Genomic DNA, 18,991 nt, shown 5'->3' on the forward strand with positions numbered 1-18,991 from the left:
TGAAAAATGAAAATGTATTTTAAAAAATTGAAGGGTGGATTTCTTTACTGACAGTGCTGAAAATGTTCATCAATATTATAAAATATTACTGATACATTAAAGGTCGATAAGTGTCAGTGGTGATGTGTGGTTAACCTAGTAAAGTCACACTCATTTAAATCTAAAATTCTGTATTCACATCGCAGTGCTCAGATCAGGTTTGCTGCTCTGTTTTGTTTTTTTTTACCTAAACTCGTCTGCAAGCAAAAAATGAAGAATACTAAAGACAAAACACGCTGTCATACAGAAAACATGGCATGATGGTGAGGATAAGAAAAGAGACATTTCTTTAATTACGGTTGCTGATTCTGTGTAAATACCGAGTTGGAGACAGGTGTCTTTGACGTGCGAGATGAATTACCTCACTGAAGCAGATTTCTGCAAAAATTTCCGGATGTTGGGAGGACGGTTACTTTTAACCCCACCTGTCAGTGTCCCTCCACATTTGTAACACTTGAAGCTAGACCATCAGGTGAGCGATGTTAAGTCCACATGAATTCTGATTTGACTCTTCAGTGTGATAGTGCACTTTTTCTTTTTTTTTCTTTTTTTTTAGCTGTACCTGATTTAGGACCAAATATGGAAGTGGTCCGAATAAGAACTGAAAAGATCAGATTGCATATGATCTCTGGGTGGAGGGACACTATGTGACAAAAAAATGCAATTCAAAAGACCCCTATGAAATAAATGGTAAATGGCCTGTATTTACTAGTCCCTAAGGACCCCAAAGCGCTTTACATATCCAGTCATCCATCCACCCATTCACACACACATTCACACACTGGTGATGGCAAGCTACATTGTAGCCACAGCCACCCTGGGGCGCACTGACAGAGGCTATGAAGATTACAACCAGGCACAGGCCTGGAACAGTAAGATGAGGGCCCCACACTGGGGGAGGGGATCAGAAAAGCACCTGGTGATTGAGCCTACCCCCTTAGTTCCGTCGGGACCTGGCACGTGGTTTGATCCAAGGCTGAGTCAGTAGCAGCAAGAAGCTCCTTCTAAAGTGTGTCAGTGTTCATCAGAAGAGTGAAGCTTAGAGTAGAGCTGCTTGAAAAGAACCATTTGAGGTGGTTTATGCTTTCTGGACACGTAATAGGTGAGATGTTCTTCATGCATCAAACCGGAGGAGACCCAGGAGGAGACACTGTGCTGGCTTGGGAACTTTTTGATATCCCCATAGAAGAGCTGGAGGAGATAAAGTCTGGGCATTGTTACCAACTGCTGCCCACACAAACAGAACACAGATAAGTGGTAGAAAACGGAGTGGTAGACGCACGGATGGATGGAGATTCCATGTCATTTCTGCTATTCACACCTTCATCAAATAAAAGCAGAGCTGAATGAGATGTGGAAAAAATGTCCACAGTTGGAACATGGCACATTTTTAAAGACTGAACACATTTGCACAGTAAAGCTAAACCAAAATGGAAAGTGGCAAAACTGTCTTGATGTTGACTGTATTGAGCGATGTCTCACGCTGGAGCACTTCTTCAGACAGCCAGTTATACAAGTGGAATAAGCTCAGTGGGAACAGCTGCAGCAACAGAACAGAGTATGTGAGGTAAAACCAAAGTGAAGAAGACCACAAGGGGAACTGTCTGCAGAGAAAGGCTACAGAAATTCTTCTGAATGAAAACAGCGGTCTCCAGTTGCTCTCAGTCTTCTCTCTGATCTCACATTGTCTAAAGCAGAAGCTTATCATTCATACATTTATAGAATGTGCATATTAATGTCCCTGATCAAAGTCTAGCTGCTGCTGCTTCTTTCTTTGACGTCATCGAGAAAGATGGATGCGCACAAAGTTCCAGCAATGAATAATTTGCTGTTTTTTAACTGATACTTTCTTGGCCCAAAGCTGTATTTTTTGTTGGCTTTAAACATAAATCAAAATTTTAACAAAGGTTGGCCTCTAGTTTGTTTTGGGATCAAAAGTTGAAGCGCAACTTGAACATTGGCTGCAGTATCCTCACTGTAAATTTTCCATGCACTTGATTTGCTATTCTGCATTTACACTGCCTCAGGAAGGAAACTCACATATTCAGATGCCTACTTTTGTCCAAGTAGCACATTCTGGAAAAAATCAGATCATTGTAGAAATGCCAAAACTACAATTCCTGTAATGACTAGTCAAGTCATTCTTTATAAACCCCCCCCCCCCAATGCTTTTTGTGGCATTTTGGACCTTTATTTTAAACTTTTGTCCGAAGAGGGGAATAAAAGATGGGGACGGATGCCCAGCACAGGGCCCTGGCTCAGCCCCTGTGGTCACCTGCTGGACCAGGTGCCCCTTTTATAACATTTTAATAAAAGAATCTGAAAAAAATATAGACTGTGTAGCACAGCCTGCCATTTTCTCCCTTTACTTTTAAGGAATTTCTGTAATTTTTATTAGTGTTTTACTTGACAGTAATTAAAAAAAAATACTGCATTTGCATTTGTGCATTGGATACATGCAGCTTGCTAACAAAGTTTGTTAGCATTATCTGCTAACTTAGCATTTCATCCAAATATAGTCCCTTCTAAACCCAAAAACAAACAAAACCAAAACAAAATGACCAAAAACAACAAAAACAGAAAGGAGGACTAACAATCTAACTGGTGACGACATAGTGGCTATTCCATCGTTTAGTTACAGTCTATGCATCTGTTCAGTTCCTGGGGAGTAACAACTAAAGAAAAACATAAGAAACATAAGAAAATCCTAAAATTTGGGAAAGTAAAACCAACAAATGTTGCCCCTTTCAGCCAAATGAAACAGTTCACCAAAATAGCTCCTCTAATCAGCTAATTGTTTACTTGACTAATCCTTTCTGCTCTGCATGGAGTCCAGCCCACATAAGTCGACTACTAACACATCCTTGATTAAAAACCAGCGTGGCAAGACACTTGGTTTGCACTTTAGTTGAGTACAATTGGACTTTTGAAGAGGAACAATGCGTGGGTTGTGATTACATGAATTCAGAGAAGATTAAAATGTTTAAAAAGAGAGATCTATTGTGATCTCATGCAAGTCTTTGTATTTTGTTTTGTTTTTGAATCCATTTTGGATTCAAACAGCCAAGCTTTTATTAGGTAAAGGTGCTTATGCGTCCTCATTTGCACCTGAAGATAGCGTTTGTTATTTTTTATTTTTCGAGGGGAGAAACAAAATGCCTGACTGGCAAAGCTCCCAGCAACGGGCAATAAACGAGGCAGAAATAAAAAGGCCACAAGGTGTTTCAGTGCGATTAAAGCAACAATGTCAAGAAAGCCCGAGAGAACTCTTAGCCTTTAGATGTTTACCTCATGACTTGGCCTTGAGCTTTCAACATCCTTGAGATTTTGATTTGAATAAACAATTTTACCTTGATGGCAGCTGAGTAGCGTTCCTATTTAGCAGCACTGTAAGCTCAACAAAGACACAGCACTCCGAATATTTTACCGTTGCTCATAATTTATGTACCTACCAACATCTTTGAAGCCAGTTGAAAAGAGAAGCAGGGAAGAGGAGAGGAATTAGACCAGCTACAGGGGAACAACAATACAAATCTGTCTGGTTTGGGATGAACGCTTAAGTAGTATCTGAGGAGAGTTAAATCCCCCCCCCCCCCCCCCCCCCAATCTCTCCTTTTTCTTTATCACACTTATATGGCTCCCTAAACCAGCGGTCCCCAACCCCCGGGCCATGAGTCGTTTGGTACCAGGCCGAGAGAGTTGTGGCTCGGGTGTGAAATTCATGGTTTTCAGGGGTTTTAGCTTCTTTTTTTTTTTATCGTTAACTCAGTTTCCATGGGTCTTTTCCCATGTGTTATAAGTAAATCTTTTTTTTTTAGTACCAGTACTGGTTTTATTTTGTTGTATTTTTCCGCGACACCTTAAAGGCCGGTCCGTGAAAATATTGTCGGACATAAACGCAAAAAGGGTTGGGGACCGCTGCCCTACACAATCTTTTTATCAGGCCCCACCTTCTCATGTTGGCCTTTTCCCCTCCACCTACAGGACAACTTTGTTACCAGCTGGATGTGCCTAATAATTGTCCATCCTGAAACACTAACTTAGGGGCTTAGCTTACACAGCCACTGTGACATTTTCGCATCGAACAGTACCACCCCCCATCTAAAACATCTAAATGCCAGTCGGACACCAAGGGGCACAATTATACCGCTTTACACTGGGGAGAGAGAGAAAGAGAGAGGGACGGCTTCAGCTAGGACACACACACACTCTAACTTTGCTCCCCATGCAGCCCACCACTGTCCTACAGTCATTTATCTTACTTTACTAATTGCTTTAATGGGGTTTTCAGGGGCCAGCGTGGTCTTATGAGCTAGTGGCTGCACACTAACTCTCTTTCCGTCCTCCTTCTGTCTCCATTAAGAAGCTCAGATTGGAGCTGAATCTTTAGTAATGCAATCAGCTGACAAGCACTTGATTGTGGAACCTGCTCATTAAGACATAGTTAATTGTTGTCCTTTTCTCTCAATTGCTTATCAAGCTATGATTACTCGCTCACATGCACACACATGCACACATTCAGAGTTCCTGCCACCAGAGTGTGTGTGTGTGTGTGTGTGTCTTTTTTTCAAGAAAGTTAAGGCTGTGTAGTCTATTGATTAAAGGACCAAAAGCTTTAATAATAGTCCGTTTCTATTATGTTAGTTTTTTGAGTTTGAAGGAAAATGACACCCATGCAATCAGTGAGGCTCATGGCTGGATTAACCTCTTTGCCCAAAGGCAAAAAAAATGTTGGGCTCCTTTTATTAAGCCACTTATTTCCCCAGACAACAGGCGTGTTTGCAGGGTTGTTTTTTTTTTTTTTCTAAATGAAGTGGTACAAGGGCGGGACTTAGAAACAGGTGGGGTGGGGCCATTGGGAAATCAGAAAGTTGTATGAGATATAAATGTTAAAGCACTTGGAAACTGATTGAAAATCCAGCACGTAATAATGATTTGAATTATGGACCGAACTCCTGCCTCTGTAAACATGCATTAGGAGACGTGGCTGCCTCAGTGGACATAAAGGTTTTAACCATGACGTGATGGACAGTACATATTCAACTTTTAGCCTGAGTGGTAAATATAAAGAAAATGTTATACGTCCACGAATAGTTAGCAGCAGACGAACCCAGTGTGAATCAAATGAAGGGAAGGAAATTTAGCAAAATTTCAAAATGTATTGTTTTCCATTAGTTTTTGGTGCTTATTATTATATTGTGTAACATTAGCTGCATTTACGGTCTATGGAGAACAACACTGTTTTTCACAGTGTGAAGTAGTCAGACTCGAACGTCAAAGAAGGTGGTAGGGAAGCAGACTCAGGAGACATTTGGGGTTTTCAGAGGTGAGCAATTTATTTACAGTGGACCCCATCCTGCATGAAACTTCCAAACAAAACTTACCCCCAAAGTAACTTCATTAACAAAACTCAAAAGTACCTGGATTTGGTACCACAGCTCACCTCTCCTCTCTCATCTGAGTCTGGCAGAGACTGACTATATATAGGGCCATTAATCGCCCTTTAATCTGTAACATAATAAAATATAAAGAAACATGTAACTGAGTATTTGCTTTAATTGGCAGTATGTTTGATTTGCTGGCAACAGAATGCTTACACAAACAAACCTGGGATAGTGAGTGCAGCAATGTTACTTTGACAAATAGCAAATCATAGCAAATAAATACAGAGACAGAATAATGTGCAAAAAGAGGTCAACACATCTGGGACAAAGGGAGGGCATTACAAATGCACCCACTTTGTCACACACAGAAAAAGCAGATCCAAAAGGGACTCCAATTTTCCTTATTTTCCTCCCTTATTAACTGCAATTAATAACTCAATTGATGGAAATTAAACCATCAATTGATTACCTGGTTTGAACTGTGGGCCATTTTTAAGCCCAGAGTTCAAACCAGGTCTATAACTACTTTTACAACTAAGAGAAGTAGTAATTAGGAGATTCAGTTTTAGGTCTTAAAACATTTATACAGCCGATATTTAGTTTTGAACATTTCTAAAAAATTTGCAAATTTGATAATCCAGCTGGTTTTTACTAGCTAACTAACTGTGGTATGATTGTTGGTGGTAGGCCAGGTGTTATGGGTATTTCTGAAGCATCTGATCTTCTGGGATTTTCACCACAGCTGTTGCTACAATTTACTCAGAATGGTGTGAAAAACAAAAAACATCCAGTGAGTGGCAGTTCTGCAGACAGAAACCGCTTGTTGGTGAGAAAGGTCAGAGGAGAATACCAGACTGGTTGGAGCTGGCAGAGAGGCTGTGGTACCTCAGATAGCTATTCTTTCCAACTAAGCAGACAAAAATCTTAGAATATACAGCACATGTAATCTTGAGGTGGATGACTGTCAGGTTCTGCACCAAAAATATCCTAACAGGACAGACGCTGGCATCTTAGCCTGCTAGAGATGGTTTCAATGGCAGCAGCTGCAGCTCAGCAGATGCAGTGGGTTGTCTACTAACGGGAAGGTCATTCGTTTGAGCCCCGGCTCCTCCGGTCCGCATGTCCTAGTGTCATTGGGGATGATATTGAACCTCGAATTTGCCCCCCTGTGATTGGGTGAATGTGGCTTGTTGTACTGGGAGTAGAAAAGTGCTGCTGTATATCATTTCAAAACCATTGAACAACAGGAATCAACCTCCTACTGATCAGTCATCCTTTGAATAGTGCAGCCTATCTCAAATGTATTTGCTGACCATGTGCATCTTTTTATGGCCATAATTCACCTTCTATCAATGGATACTACCATGCCACATAGCACCTTAAAGTCCAACATCTAGCAGGAGCCATACCTCCATGGAGTCCTGACCCAGCAGGATGTTTGGTGTTTGCACATAACGAGACAAAAAGAATCATTATCTGCTAGTGAATAGCTGATTCATTTAATCTGCATCTTTCTGTCAAAGCTTTCTGCCCTCACACTTGATGTTTTGAAGTTAGAAGACATTTATGTTCATGAGGGAAGGAGGGTCTAATGAAACAATCTTGATGTGATTACAAAGGCAGGATGTCTCTGCCTCTGCATTGCTCTCACCAGTCTTTGTAAAGGCGTCTCCAAACTCTTTAGATGTAGAACAGTGATGCAGTATTGCTTAGGCCTAATGTTCTTTGTGATAGAGTAACACAACATGTTTCACCATTTGATAAGTACTTTCTGAAATTAATGGAAATCGATTGGGGGGAAAAACAATCTTTTGTTGCTGGCCATACAATTTACTGTGTAGATACAACTACTAAGACACATTTCTTTAGCCTGAAATAACAAATACACACATGTTCAGGGCGTGTTCAAATCATTTGCTGTTATCCAACTTTCACACCGAAACAAAGAGTTGATCAAACTGATCCATCTGTTTCACCCAAACACTCATCTTACCTCTGTGATTTAACCTGCCTGAAGCTGAACAGCCACGTAAACTGAGCCAGTTCAAATTTGAATAAGGAAATGATTGGACGCTGGAGCTTTGCATGCACGCAATGTTTTTATTGGGTTGCAGTGACTGCTTTAGTGTTGTTTGGACAGAGAGAGGAGGTGGGCGAGTCAGAGAGCGTAAAACAAAACTAAAACAGTCTGAAGATACGTTCACATGGCTTCTTGGCACGATGGAAAGTAACAATCAGAGAAACACCTGCTGCGAAATCATGGATTCAGGTTTCCAGTCAGATTGCTTCTGGGTAAGACGTGGTTATGCATGTGTGTGTTTCATGTGATGCTCACCTGGGTATAATTATTTGACAATATTTCATTTCACTGTAAGTTAACACTGTGACGAGTTAACTTGTAGTCTATGGTACTAGCTGTACATAGACATGCTAGCAGTAATCAGCCACTGTAAAACTGTATACTGTAAATGCAGTTTATATGATAGCATCCTCCATTTTGGAAGACCAGTTGTGCGGACTTCCAGCCCCACACCACCAACCACAAAGCTTAATTCAGAATCAACAATCTTAATAATCTGCTAGTATGAAATAGTAGAACCAACAGACAATAGGGAGTCAATCAGCAGTCAGTGAAAACTACTTCAGACTTCCATTGACTTGTTTTATGAAAGAAACCTCAAATTCTACAACTAAGTTTAGTCCTGTTTCAGTCTAATTGTAATAAGTTAGGCCTAATGTCATACAGGGCTATCTATTACCACTCCTAATAGTTCAGTCCTGCAGAGGGCAACAATGTCACTTGATGATAAGATGGCTCATTTCAAATTTTAGTTGGACTGAAGTTTATAATTATTGATATAAGTGTACAAAAGAAGTCTACCTTTAAATGAATGAGGTGAAAAGCAGCCAGTGCACCTGTTTGTGAAAGCCAGGAAAGAACATCAGCGTTTCACTTCTCCTGTGTCAATCCTACCCTAACATGTTAGCAGCTAAGGGAAGTTATGTATGAATACATTTATCTTATTCTGGGATATGATAACGCTGACACTTTGCCACCAAGCTTGCACAGTCACTAAAAGAACAATAGATTTCGAGCACGATACAAACCACCCCTGTTCGTGGAGCACTTAAGCAAAGACACCTACACTCCGCCTCGGTGTGTAGTTTGGATAGTGTGACTCTCCATTCCCTTGAGGCTTGGCGCGTCCTCATGTTAGAGTTCAGAAAGGCTCAGTCATACTGCTTTAGATTCCACTGAGACAAATGTTGGTTCAGTTGAAATGACCTGATTGTACACTTTTATAAAATGGTGATGTGATCGGGTCTTTGCAGATAATAACTACATCGTACTACAGCCGTGTGTAATCTACATGTGGTTTTGTGTTTGGGTGAGTTATAACACACCTAATGCACTTTTTTGGCCCCATACACTCCTTACATCCCGTCTCAGCCCATAGGATTTCACTGAGGCAGAACAGAGAGAGAGAGAGAGAGAGAGAGAGAGAGAGAGAGTGCGTGTGTGTGTGTGTGTGTGTGCGTGTGTGTGTGTGTGTGTGTGTGTGTGTGTGTGTGTGTGTGTGTGTGTGCGCGTGTGTGTGTGTGTGTGTTTGTGAGTGAGAGTGCCTTCCTCCATCCCACTTCCTCTCCATCTTCAGGCTCCTTTGCTCTCCTCCTCCCAAGATCCCTCCTTGCTTTTCAGTGATGGTGGATGAGGGAGGGAGGGGGTGCAGATGGTCTGCTCAGAGAGAAAGAGAGGGAGAGTGAGAGTCACAGAGAGTGACTGGCAAGCGGCGGCGGGCTTTTTTGGCATGCTGTGCCGGTGGGAGGGCCCATTGTGATGCAACGTTGCATAAATAATGCCACGGGGCTTCTAAATGCTCCGTTGCCATGGGGACCTTTGTGCCTCAGTGAACACAGTGTGTGTATGTGTGTGAGTGTGTGCTTCATGGCCCCGGAGGAGGGAGAAAAAGAGACACAGACATAGAAGCAAAGAGAGAGAGCGAGAGACAGACAAGGGGCCGAGGTGCAGGCAGCTCAAGTGACACTTGTGGTCTCTCTCTCTCTCTCACGCGCACGCTCTCGCTCTATGTCTTTCTATTTGTCTCTCTATCACTTGGTTTGACCCAGGACAGATGAGTGTTTGGAGGAGGGAGAGGGAGCACTGTTGTCGCTTTTCGACTAGACAGGAGCAAAGCAAAGCAGGATATTCTGTGATTTTGTCTCTTTGTGAAGTATGGTCCATGTGAAGGTACGTGTCTGCGTTGCTTATTTTTTTATGCAACTCCTTCACCAGTTCTTCTTTCCAGCATTAAATTCCATCACAGTCCCTTCCTCTTGCTCTGCAGTAACAGGTGTCTGCCCCTCAGCCGTGAATTGGAGGGAGCAGAGATCGGAGGGGGCGAGGAGTGGAGGGCGGGTAGAAAAAGGAGGGAGTGATCGCTTTTGTTTGGCTGTTTCTGAGAAGACTTGCATCTGAATTCTCACAGCTCACAATGGAGCTGGTTAGTCAGCCTGTTAGTCTGCTGGTGTGTACTCTGTGCAAAACAACAAAAAACACTTTTTCCCTCATCTGCTACAGAGACTTTGCCTCAAAGTAGGTTGTGTTTTTTTTCTTTCTCTCTCTCTCGCTGTTCCTTTCGTTGCATCAGCTGATTATGGGGGTTTAGATTGATTTGGCTGCGTAAAAAGTCAGATCGCACAGGGAGAAACGTGCAGTTTCCATGTGTGGAGTGGTGTTTGAGATATAAATAAGAAATGCAGCTCACTGGCATCAGAAGACTATAGCTTTTTATCTTCAATGGGATCATGAGATCACAGACGCTGAAAGCATCAGTGTGCTTCTGGTGGGGGATTGGCTGCTTGCTAAAACTTCAACAGATACTATGATGATTGATTTTAGGCTAAAGGGCTAAAATTACGTGCATGTGTGGCTTCTTAGTTTTCTCTCAAATATGACTGATTAATTGGGTTCTGTTAAGCAGCTATATTTTTATCCCGAGTGCTGTGTGAAAATGTTGAAAGTGTGCAAACAGTGAAGCATGTCGAACTGTTCTCACACTGTGGATGTTAACATCCAGACTTTCTGCTTCACAAAATGCTTTCAGAAGCTGCACTTTGTCACGTCTTCTGGTTTGACTGCAGAACACGGACACGGGTGACAAAGTTAAGAGAAGAAAATTCATGGCTTTGTGGAGGGGCTGAGTTTGGGGGATTTTACTGGACCTTGCTTGTCCTCTTGAAGGGAAGGGTCACTGCAAATACATATAGCGATCAACATTAATCCCACAGCCCCATCCACCATGCACAAGGGTTCATTGAATAGTTTGAATGGTATTAAAATGGTGTAATGTTGATTAGTTAATATTTATTTATCTCTTTCTTCCACAGTGTGTTTTTTTTGTTTGTTTGGGGGGGGGGGTTGTTTCATTTTATTTTTGTTTTGTTTTTTTTGTCCTCTCATCACTCAGATGGCTGTCCCTCCCTGAGCCTGGTTTGTCTTGATACCAGCACAAAGGCACAGCAGCATGTCCCCACTGATGTGTGCAACGTTTGTGTCCTCACTTGCAGAATCCTTACAGATGTATTTAATTATCATTGTATGCCTGTGTGTGTGTCTGTGTCACATATGTTTCTCTATGCTGGTGTGTGCGCCTGTATGTCTGGCCAGTTGCCATTAATAATAAGATGTTGCGTAATTACAGTGAAATTTGCAATTTGATTTGTTAAGTTATTACATTAATGATTCATTATAATCAAATTGTATCATTATGGTGGGAAGCCTAGAGTTGCCTCAGGCATCTTAGGCATTTACGCTCCCACAGTCCAGCACTATGTTCTCCATCACTACTCTTAGCCATAAAATACGCATTGTGTTAGCACTATAAATAGCATTAATGTTCCTTTTCAAGCTTTTTTTTAGGTCATTAAAAATGGCAACGCTAATATTAAGCTGCATTGGGTGCAGACTGGTTTTTATTCTCTTTTAATGATATGCATTTGTTTTCTGAATCTGTATAACTTAATTTTGCTGGGCACTCCACCTGGGTCTTTTTTTGAGTTATTGTGTAAGCAAAATGAAACTTATTGAGTTTTTAGAGGGTGCTATTTTTCTTTCTTCCCCCTTATAGGATTGTTTTTTTGAGTTTTGTTATGATTCACACTCATCTTAAGATGGATTTTTTTGAGGCATCATACACACGTACTAAACAACAACAAAACAAAAAACAGGTTTTTGGAGTGTGTTAAGTCTGAGATGTGCAGTTTTTATAAGTATTCAGGTCCTTGTCTTGGTTAAGGCCCCTTTGGAAGCAATAACACCCTCAAGTTTTCTTGGGAATGATCCTTTCTTTCAGGGGTTTCTGCCATTCTTCTCAGCAGAATCCTTTAAGCTCAGCCGGGTTGGAATGAGAGTGTTGGTGCTCGGCCGCTTTCAGGTCTCCCGAGCTGCTCCTGGCATCAGGTCTGGATCGTGCCTGCAAAACTCCAGGATTTTCACAGTGTTATCCAAAGCAACTCTTGTGTTTTCTCTGTGATGTTCTTTGTTTCAATGTCTTCTTGAAATATAAACCTTCTGCTTAGCTTGGTATCCTGAGCCCTCTGAAAACGGTTTTCACTCGGGATTATTCTGTATTTATTCCGAAGGGTCTCTTGCAGTCTCTGTCACAGGAAAAACATCCCTACAGCACGATGCTGCCTAACCACCACTTTGAGCGACTGTATCGATGGCATTAATAAGGTGATTCTCCCTACCCGGCTCTCTCCACACATGGCAAAGGGAGCTATGGTGGAACAGTTCAATTTTTATTTCATCAGGGCAGAGGATTTTTCTTGTTATAGCCCAAGAGCCCAATCAGCTGCCTTTTGACAAACCACCAGTGGGCTGTCTTGTACCTGTTAGTGAGGAATTGCTTCCCTCCGGCCACTCTTCCTTCAAAGCCTGATTGGAGGAGTGCTGCACTAACAGTTATCCTCTGCTATTACTCAGTTTGACTGCCAGATTTAGGAAGTTCTTCCATTTGAGAATGATGAACCTATACTCTTGGGCACTGTCACCTTCACTACATTTGTGCCCTGAGACAGACCGATCCACTCTGACATGCACCATCAACTATAAGACTGTATGTAAAGAAGTGTGCGCCTTTACTAAATGCATTGTCTGAATTTAATTAAGTATGGGTGGATTTAATCAAGGAGTCACGTATTCCTATAGTACTGTGTGGTGACTGATGGAAAAAAATCCCTGTAAACAGATATTTGCATATGAATATGATGGATTTGCTGACGAGGGCTGAACATTTTGGTCCCGGAAGCTTTCAGGTTTCAGTTTGCACAGTCAGAGTGCTGATCAGTCACATTTGAGTGAGTTTGGTTATGTGCAGCCAAACACTGAGTGTGGAAACCACAAGAGGAATGCATTTCCCAAAATGCAATCTGAAAACAATCAGCTATCGTCTGATGATGATTAAGCTTTTTATTAGCTGCATTCATCTGCATTTGTAGTCGGGCTGCAAACAACGACCTTTGCACAGAACGTTGGTTGTTACCTGCACAGGGTCTTAGTCATCAGGCAACAGCCGCCAGGTTCACAGCCTGACCAAAAAAAAAAAAAGGGGGGGGGGGATTAATTAAGGTTAATGATGGTGATGGAAAACTTGTAAACCTTAAAGGATCTGAGAAATAGGCTCTGTACGTGCGCTTGTATCACTCTCTTCACTTCCTTCCTTTGTTGATGAGTGCATATTTCTTTCATAATAGCTCGTCTTTATTTAAACGCTGCCTTGGAAACAGTGATTGATTGTATCCTGTGGTCTGGCGTGACTTATTGTAGTTATGTCACTTTTATTATCTCGAACCAGCCAAAGGACTGTCAGAAAGCCATTTAAAGATCCAAACCATACCTTTGAAACCAGCACTGCAGTGGCTGAGCGCTGATGTGCCTTCTCCACTTGATTTGAGTGATTCAGCAAAACAATTTGATCTTTCTTGTTTTATTTCTTTTTTCTTTCGCACAAATTGGTAAATTTTGTTTATTTAATCAGCTATAATGATCACAGCAGCAGACACAAATATCCTAATCAGCTGCTTGCTTGTTGGCACATCAGCTAATTAGTGGTTATTCATCACGCATAAATTAAGCCTAAGAAAAGGTCTCTATCAAGAGACCAAATGAAAAGATTTGCTCTTAAATGGCACGTACGCGTGATTTATGAAAACTTTTTGACTTTTTAAAATGGAGCTTATAGGTTTCACTAAGCTGCCATCCAAACCTTGAACAGATACCAGCGTCCTAAACCAAACATATACATTGAGTTTAGATATAAAATATAACTCAAGTTCATTTTTTGACAATTTGTATTGTATATTTTAGTTGCTGCTATTAGCAGTCAATATCCATGCGTTATAAAACCAGGCAGTGAAATATTACCCTAATAGAGTATTCTTCATGATCTGTGCCATGGCTGTCAAGTCTGCTTAACTAGCAAGATATTTTCTGTCTGCACAGGACTGCAGTGTTCTGGTTCTCAATGCTGAAAGTCATAATAACCAAATATTTTAAAACACCAGTGTACAAGCATACTACTGACACCTCTACTGGACAGTTTTAAACAGCTCCAGCTTTGACTTTGTGTGGTGACGTTCCTCTTTTTACTCTCATTAAAGAGGTTGAGCAGGCATCAGAAAGGGTATCCGCCATATCAGATATACCAAAGTATCTGCTGTGGCGATCCCTTGTCAAATAAGGGAACAGCGAAAAGTACAATTTATTACATTTTTCCTTATTTTGTGACACATATACTCTTAGAATGCTGGACTCTCTGTGAGCCAAGGCTCACACTTCAGAGTCCTATAAATATTAAACAATATTTCTGCTCCTGGATTTGGAGCTGTCTCTAATATCACCATGTCAGGACAGACACCCCACCCAGTTGCTGTTTAAACCTGGTGTAAGCCGATGAAAAGAAACTTTACCTTAAGCGAGGACAAAGAAAATAAAATGGGTTTCAAGGCTGAATGACACAAAGCTACTGTTGTAGAAGCCAAAAATACAAATACAGACTTGAAACTCAGCAAACCGCAAACTCTTGTCATTTTTAAAAGGTTATCTGACTAGTTCAATGGCTTGCTGTGTGGTACAGACTGTCCAAAAAGCTTGTGCTTCAATTTTGGTGAGCGAAATTCTGTGTATGTTGCTGCTTGCTAACCAAGCTAGCTAGCATTAGCTGACAAATTAGCATTACTAGGTCCCCCTTCAAGAGAGGCTCGCATGCTAATGACCAAAGACCTACTAGTCAGTTCAGATGATATAATCTGCTACTATCCTTTGAAGCACCGCTCCTCTCTAAAACAGCAATAAGGATAGTTATTAGATTATTTACATTATTATGTAAATAACAAAATAACTTAAAGCAAAAATTGGGAAATGTAAAGTCCGAAGTCTTTATATTAAGGGCCATCAGTCAGACAATAGGGGCTGTATCCCAATTCAGGGTCTGCAGCCTTAAAGTATGCATTTCAAGGCCGATTACGTCACAGCGGCGCGCCGAAGGCTGTCCCAATTCAAAGGCTGCTCGAAATGCGGCCCTGAAATGCGTCCTTCATTTCCCTGAATTTTAAGGCTGTGGCGGTGTAGACTTCGTGGCCCAACATATCCCAGAATGCATAGCGCGGCGGTGGGTGTGAATAATTTTGCCGAAAAAAAACGGCGGATGAGGGGCGGCCGAAGAGTAAACTTTAATTAAGTACAGAATATTATGTCACTTATTTATGTGCAAATGTTTAATAACGAAGAACATTAAAAATTACTGTTGGCAACATGTCGGCAAAGTTATGTGACATTAGTGACGTTTGTACTAACTTGGTTTTAAAGCCTTTACTTTAAAATATACGCCGTTCAATAGCTGACCTTAATCTTACAGAGAATGATCAAAGCTCATGTAGAAAGAAACAAACAAATGAACAAAAGATTTTCTCCTTCATGTCTGTCAAACAAAGCTGTATGACACGTTTCCAGCTGTTAGTATCATGGTTGCTAGGCAACCTGGGCAGTGCGACGGAGGCTAGACCGTCCCATTTCACAAGCCTCGCACTTCCGGCCTTAGCGGTCTTTGAGTACGCGGCCCTTGAGGATCGTTGAGGCTGCGTACTTTAAGGCTGCAGACCCTGAATTGGGATACAGCCATTGTTTACTCTGGGTCTAAACAGAGCGCGTTGTGTGTGACGTCTTCTTCATGCGGGCCGCTTTGAGGGTTCACACTAGAGCGCGTTTACTGTCGCATTTTATTTGTAGTGTGAACGAGCAGACAAAAAAAATCGGATTTGATCAAAAAATCTGAATTAAGCATTAAGACCTGCAGTGTGAACGTAGCTAATGTGACGCAATTGCAGTGGAAATAACCATTAAGCACGGCCTTTAAAAAAAAAACCATTGAACCTCCTGGTCTGCCAGAAAGATAGAAAACCATCCAATTAAATACATAAAACATACTAAATTATGTCCATCATGTTTTCCACATCCTCTTTGTGGCTCTTTGGACTGGATCATTTTGCTGCAATCTCTTCTGCAGTGGTGTAATGTCACTCCACTGGAGAATTGGTGTCACCAGCTGTTTATCTCAATGGGCCCATTTCTTCATATTCATATTTTTAGAGTATGCGGGAATGCACAATTTCCTCGTAGATACATATGTGCAGAGCTTTAACATGGTACATGCATTTCCCCAGGGATGTTCTTGCAGCTGAAGTTCTTCGTCACACTGGCTGGACAGTTAGGGCTGTCCTTCTTGTCTGTTATCTTAGAACAATTGGGGGCGGGGAGGGGGGGATGAATGTTTTTTTGTGAGATGTGACTGACAACTTTTTTTCCCACCACTCCATTAATATCAACCAGCATATGCCTACCAGCAGGGTATAAATCCATCGGGTGTCAGTGCATAGATGAGCCAAGTATTAGAGTAATGCTTACAACTTTTTTGACACTATACGTCAAAAATAGCAGAATTCTTCTCCCCCAAACCTTCTGCTGTTCCATGACTTTCCTCAGTGGCACAATAGCAAATGTCACATTTGTGATGGTTTGAGTTTGGTGTCACAGTTTTGCAACATGTCAAACTCTTCTCTGTGAATATCTGGCAGTGTGAAACTTGGCAGACGCAGCGATATCTGGCCTGTTTTCCCACCACAGACTGCGGAGTCCATTTCACAACAATTAAAAATGTGTCAGCGAGAACGCAGCCAAACTAATGCTCAGGATGACTGTAAACGTGACAGTAAATAAATAGACAGATTGTTTTGACACATTCTTGCTCTCCCTCCCCGTCTCTCTTTCTCTTTCTAGGAGCTGCAGTTTGAACGTCTGACCAGGGAGCTGGAAGCCGAACGACAGATTGTCGCCAGTCAGCTGGAGAGATGCAAGCTTGGCTCTGAGACTGGAAGCATGACTAGCATCAGGTGTGTGCGTGTAAACGTGTTTGTGTGTCCAACACCTGTCAGGTTATCTTCTGTACACTCTACCTGTGTGTGTCAGCTGTACTCTCGCAGGTGACTAGCTATACAGCTGCTCGCATTAGAGAAACACTCCTTGATTCGTGTCCAAAATTCATCGGTGTGCTGGTAACCGCGCTGTAGTGATTTGCTTTTGAACTCGGAGAGAGCAGCGCTGCACCCAATTTTTCTTGCTTTCTTTTACCCAGTTTAAACATACACAGAGATGTGCTGATGTGATGTTTCAGGTTTGTTATAGTGCAGTCGAGTAGTGTGCACAGTGCAGCAGTAATTAGATTACATATTATTATTATTTTTAAAAGCTCACTTTAAGTGAGCTTGTATCTCATTAGATTATAGCATTTAAATAATGCAGGGAGCATTATTACAGTACCTAGATAGATAGTTACATTCTAGCTGACATTTATATTTAAGGCACCATTAGAAGGAGCAGAACAGACAGTAAAAATCAGTGTTTACATATTGACTATAGCCAAAATGATAGCTTAAAAATAACTAATTATACTTCAGCTAGTCGCTAAGAAACATTAGCATTTATCTGGATTTTTTTATACCTAACTTGCCAGTAAACATTAATAGTTTACTCTATAAATTGCTCTTTAATATATTACTCTTATTATCTCCATGCATCTTAGCTTAAGCGATTGTTGCTAATATTTCATAAATGCTGTTGTATGTAGCACTCATTGTATTGTTTGTCACTCATCCAAGTGACTTCTTGAGTCTCTGAAGAAGGAGACTGAAGAAGTCACTTGGATGAGTGACGAAACGTTTCTCCCACTGAAAATGCTACGTCCAGATGAACAGAATAACCTCTTGGAGGTTTTCTTACCTGGATGATTGAGAATGCATCAAAACCATTTAAGTCATACTTGTGCACCCTCTCTCAGTTCTAAGGTTTTATTTATGAGGGTAAAGAAGAAGAAAAAACAACCTTCCAGTTCGAGAAGCAGTCCTGTGTAAAATTAAGTGTACCTTGTGATTCAGTAGCATGTAGAACTCAGCAACCCCTCCAAACAAGTCATACTTGTTCACTCTTTTTTTAAATTTTCTATCATAAACTTTAACATTTAACTTGCTAACTGAGGCCTGTAGAGTCTACGGTGTAGCTCTTGGGCTTTTTTCCACTTTCTCGGAGCGTTGCACGGTCTGACCTTGGAGTTTGCTGTGACGTCCACTTCTGGGAAGACTGGCAACAGTCTTGAATGTTTTCCAGTTGACTTGAACTTTTTGTATGGAAATGACTTTGTAATGTTTCCCAGATTGATGGGTAGCAATAATGCAGATGTCTTTCCTCCTTGGCATTGTGTTAACACACACCTGACTGCTTCAGACCAGCAAACCGACAAGGGTTCAGCTTTTATTGAGGTGCTGCAGAACCGTAGACATCAAAACCAAACAGACTAAGATGCTGAGTGCACACTGTCAGTAATTTACTGCGGATCTATATTCACAATCCCTTCCCAACTACACTTGGATATTTCACCTGTTTGTATTATGAAAATATTGATTAGTACAGCTTTGAAACAGCACAACTCAAGGCAATCAACTAGGCTAGGCTCATTTATTAGTGAAAAAAATCATTGGGTTTTTAAATGCACTATATTTTGACTAGGAAATGTTCCTGATGCTCTACTAATTAAAATTTAGTTTAAACAATTTTTCCCTTTTGCCTCCTAAACACCTTTTATAGGAAATGATAGCTTTGCTTGCTTGTGTTATTTAACAACACGAGAATTGCTATCAGGTTTTTACACGTTTAGTAATTACGATCCCCTTAGCTGAACCCATGTAAAGAACACATGTTCACCGTTATCGCCTCTTAGTCTTTTTCAGCTGTTCATATTAAGTGCACAGAATAACAACAGGGAGGTGACAAAGACAGGGAGCAATTAGGCTGTGATGGTGTAAAACACATGTTGCTCAGTTCAGAGTCATTTTAAGGAGAAGTATATAAAAAAAGCTTGAGACCATTAATGAACCTAACTCTAGATGTGCTGTCAAAACCTTACTGGCAGGCTTAACGTTTATTGACGGGCTCGAGTTGCATTCCTGAAGCTTTTAAC

At 41.2% G+C, this 18,991-nt stretch overlaps 1 protein-coding gene across 10 annotated transcripts in view; it reads left to right on the forward strand.

Annotated features, from left to right (window-relative positions):
* The window catches only part of ctnnd2b (catenin (cadherin-associated protein), delta 2b), a 231,489-nt gene that overhangs the window by 63,832 nt on the left and 148,666 nt on the right, over nt 1-18,991 (forward strand). For 8 of the 10 annotated variants that reach the window (XM_005740267.1, XM_005740268.1, XM_013912714.1 and 5 more), the window contains one exon: nt 16,759-16,871. In XM_005740267.1, coding sequence (XP_005740324.1) covers nt 16,759-16,871 — 113 coding nt within the window. Of the gene's footprint in view, nt 1-9,429; nt 9,673-9,965; nt 10,018-16,758; nt 16,872-18,991 lie in introns of those variants that run through there. The other 2 variants (XM_005740271.1, XM_013912718.1) reach the window with 2 other exon arrangements.

This window comes from Pundamilia nyererei, unplaced genomic scaffold (assembly GCF_000239375.1).
Source record: "Pundamilia nyererei isolate P.nyererei 1_Seehausen unplaced genomic scaffold, PunNye1.0 scaffold00098, whole genome shotgun sequence".
Taxonomy (NCBI): Eukaryota; Metazoa; Chordata; class Actinopteri; order Cichliformes; family Cichlidae; genus Pundamilia; species Pundamilia nyererei.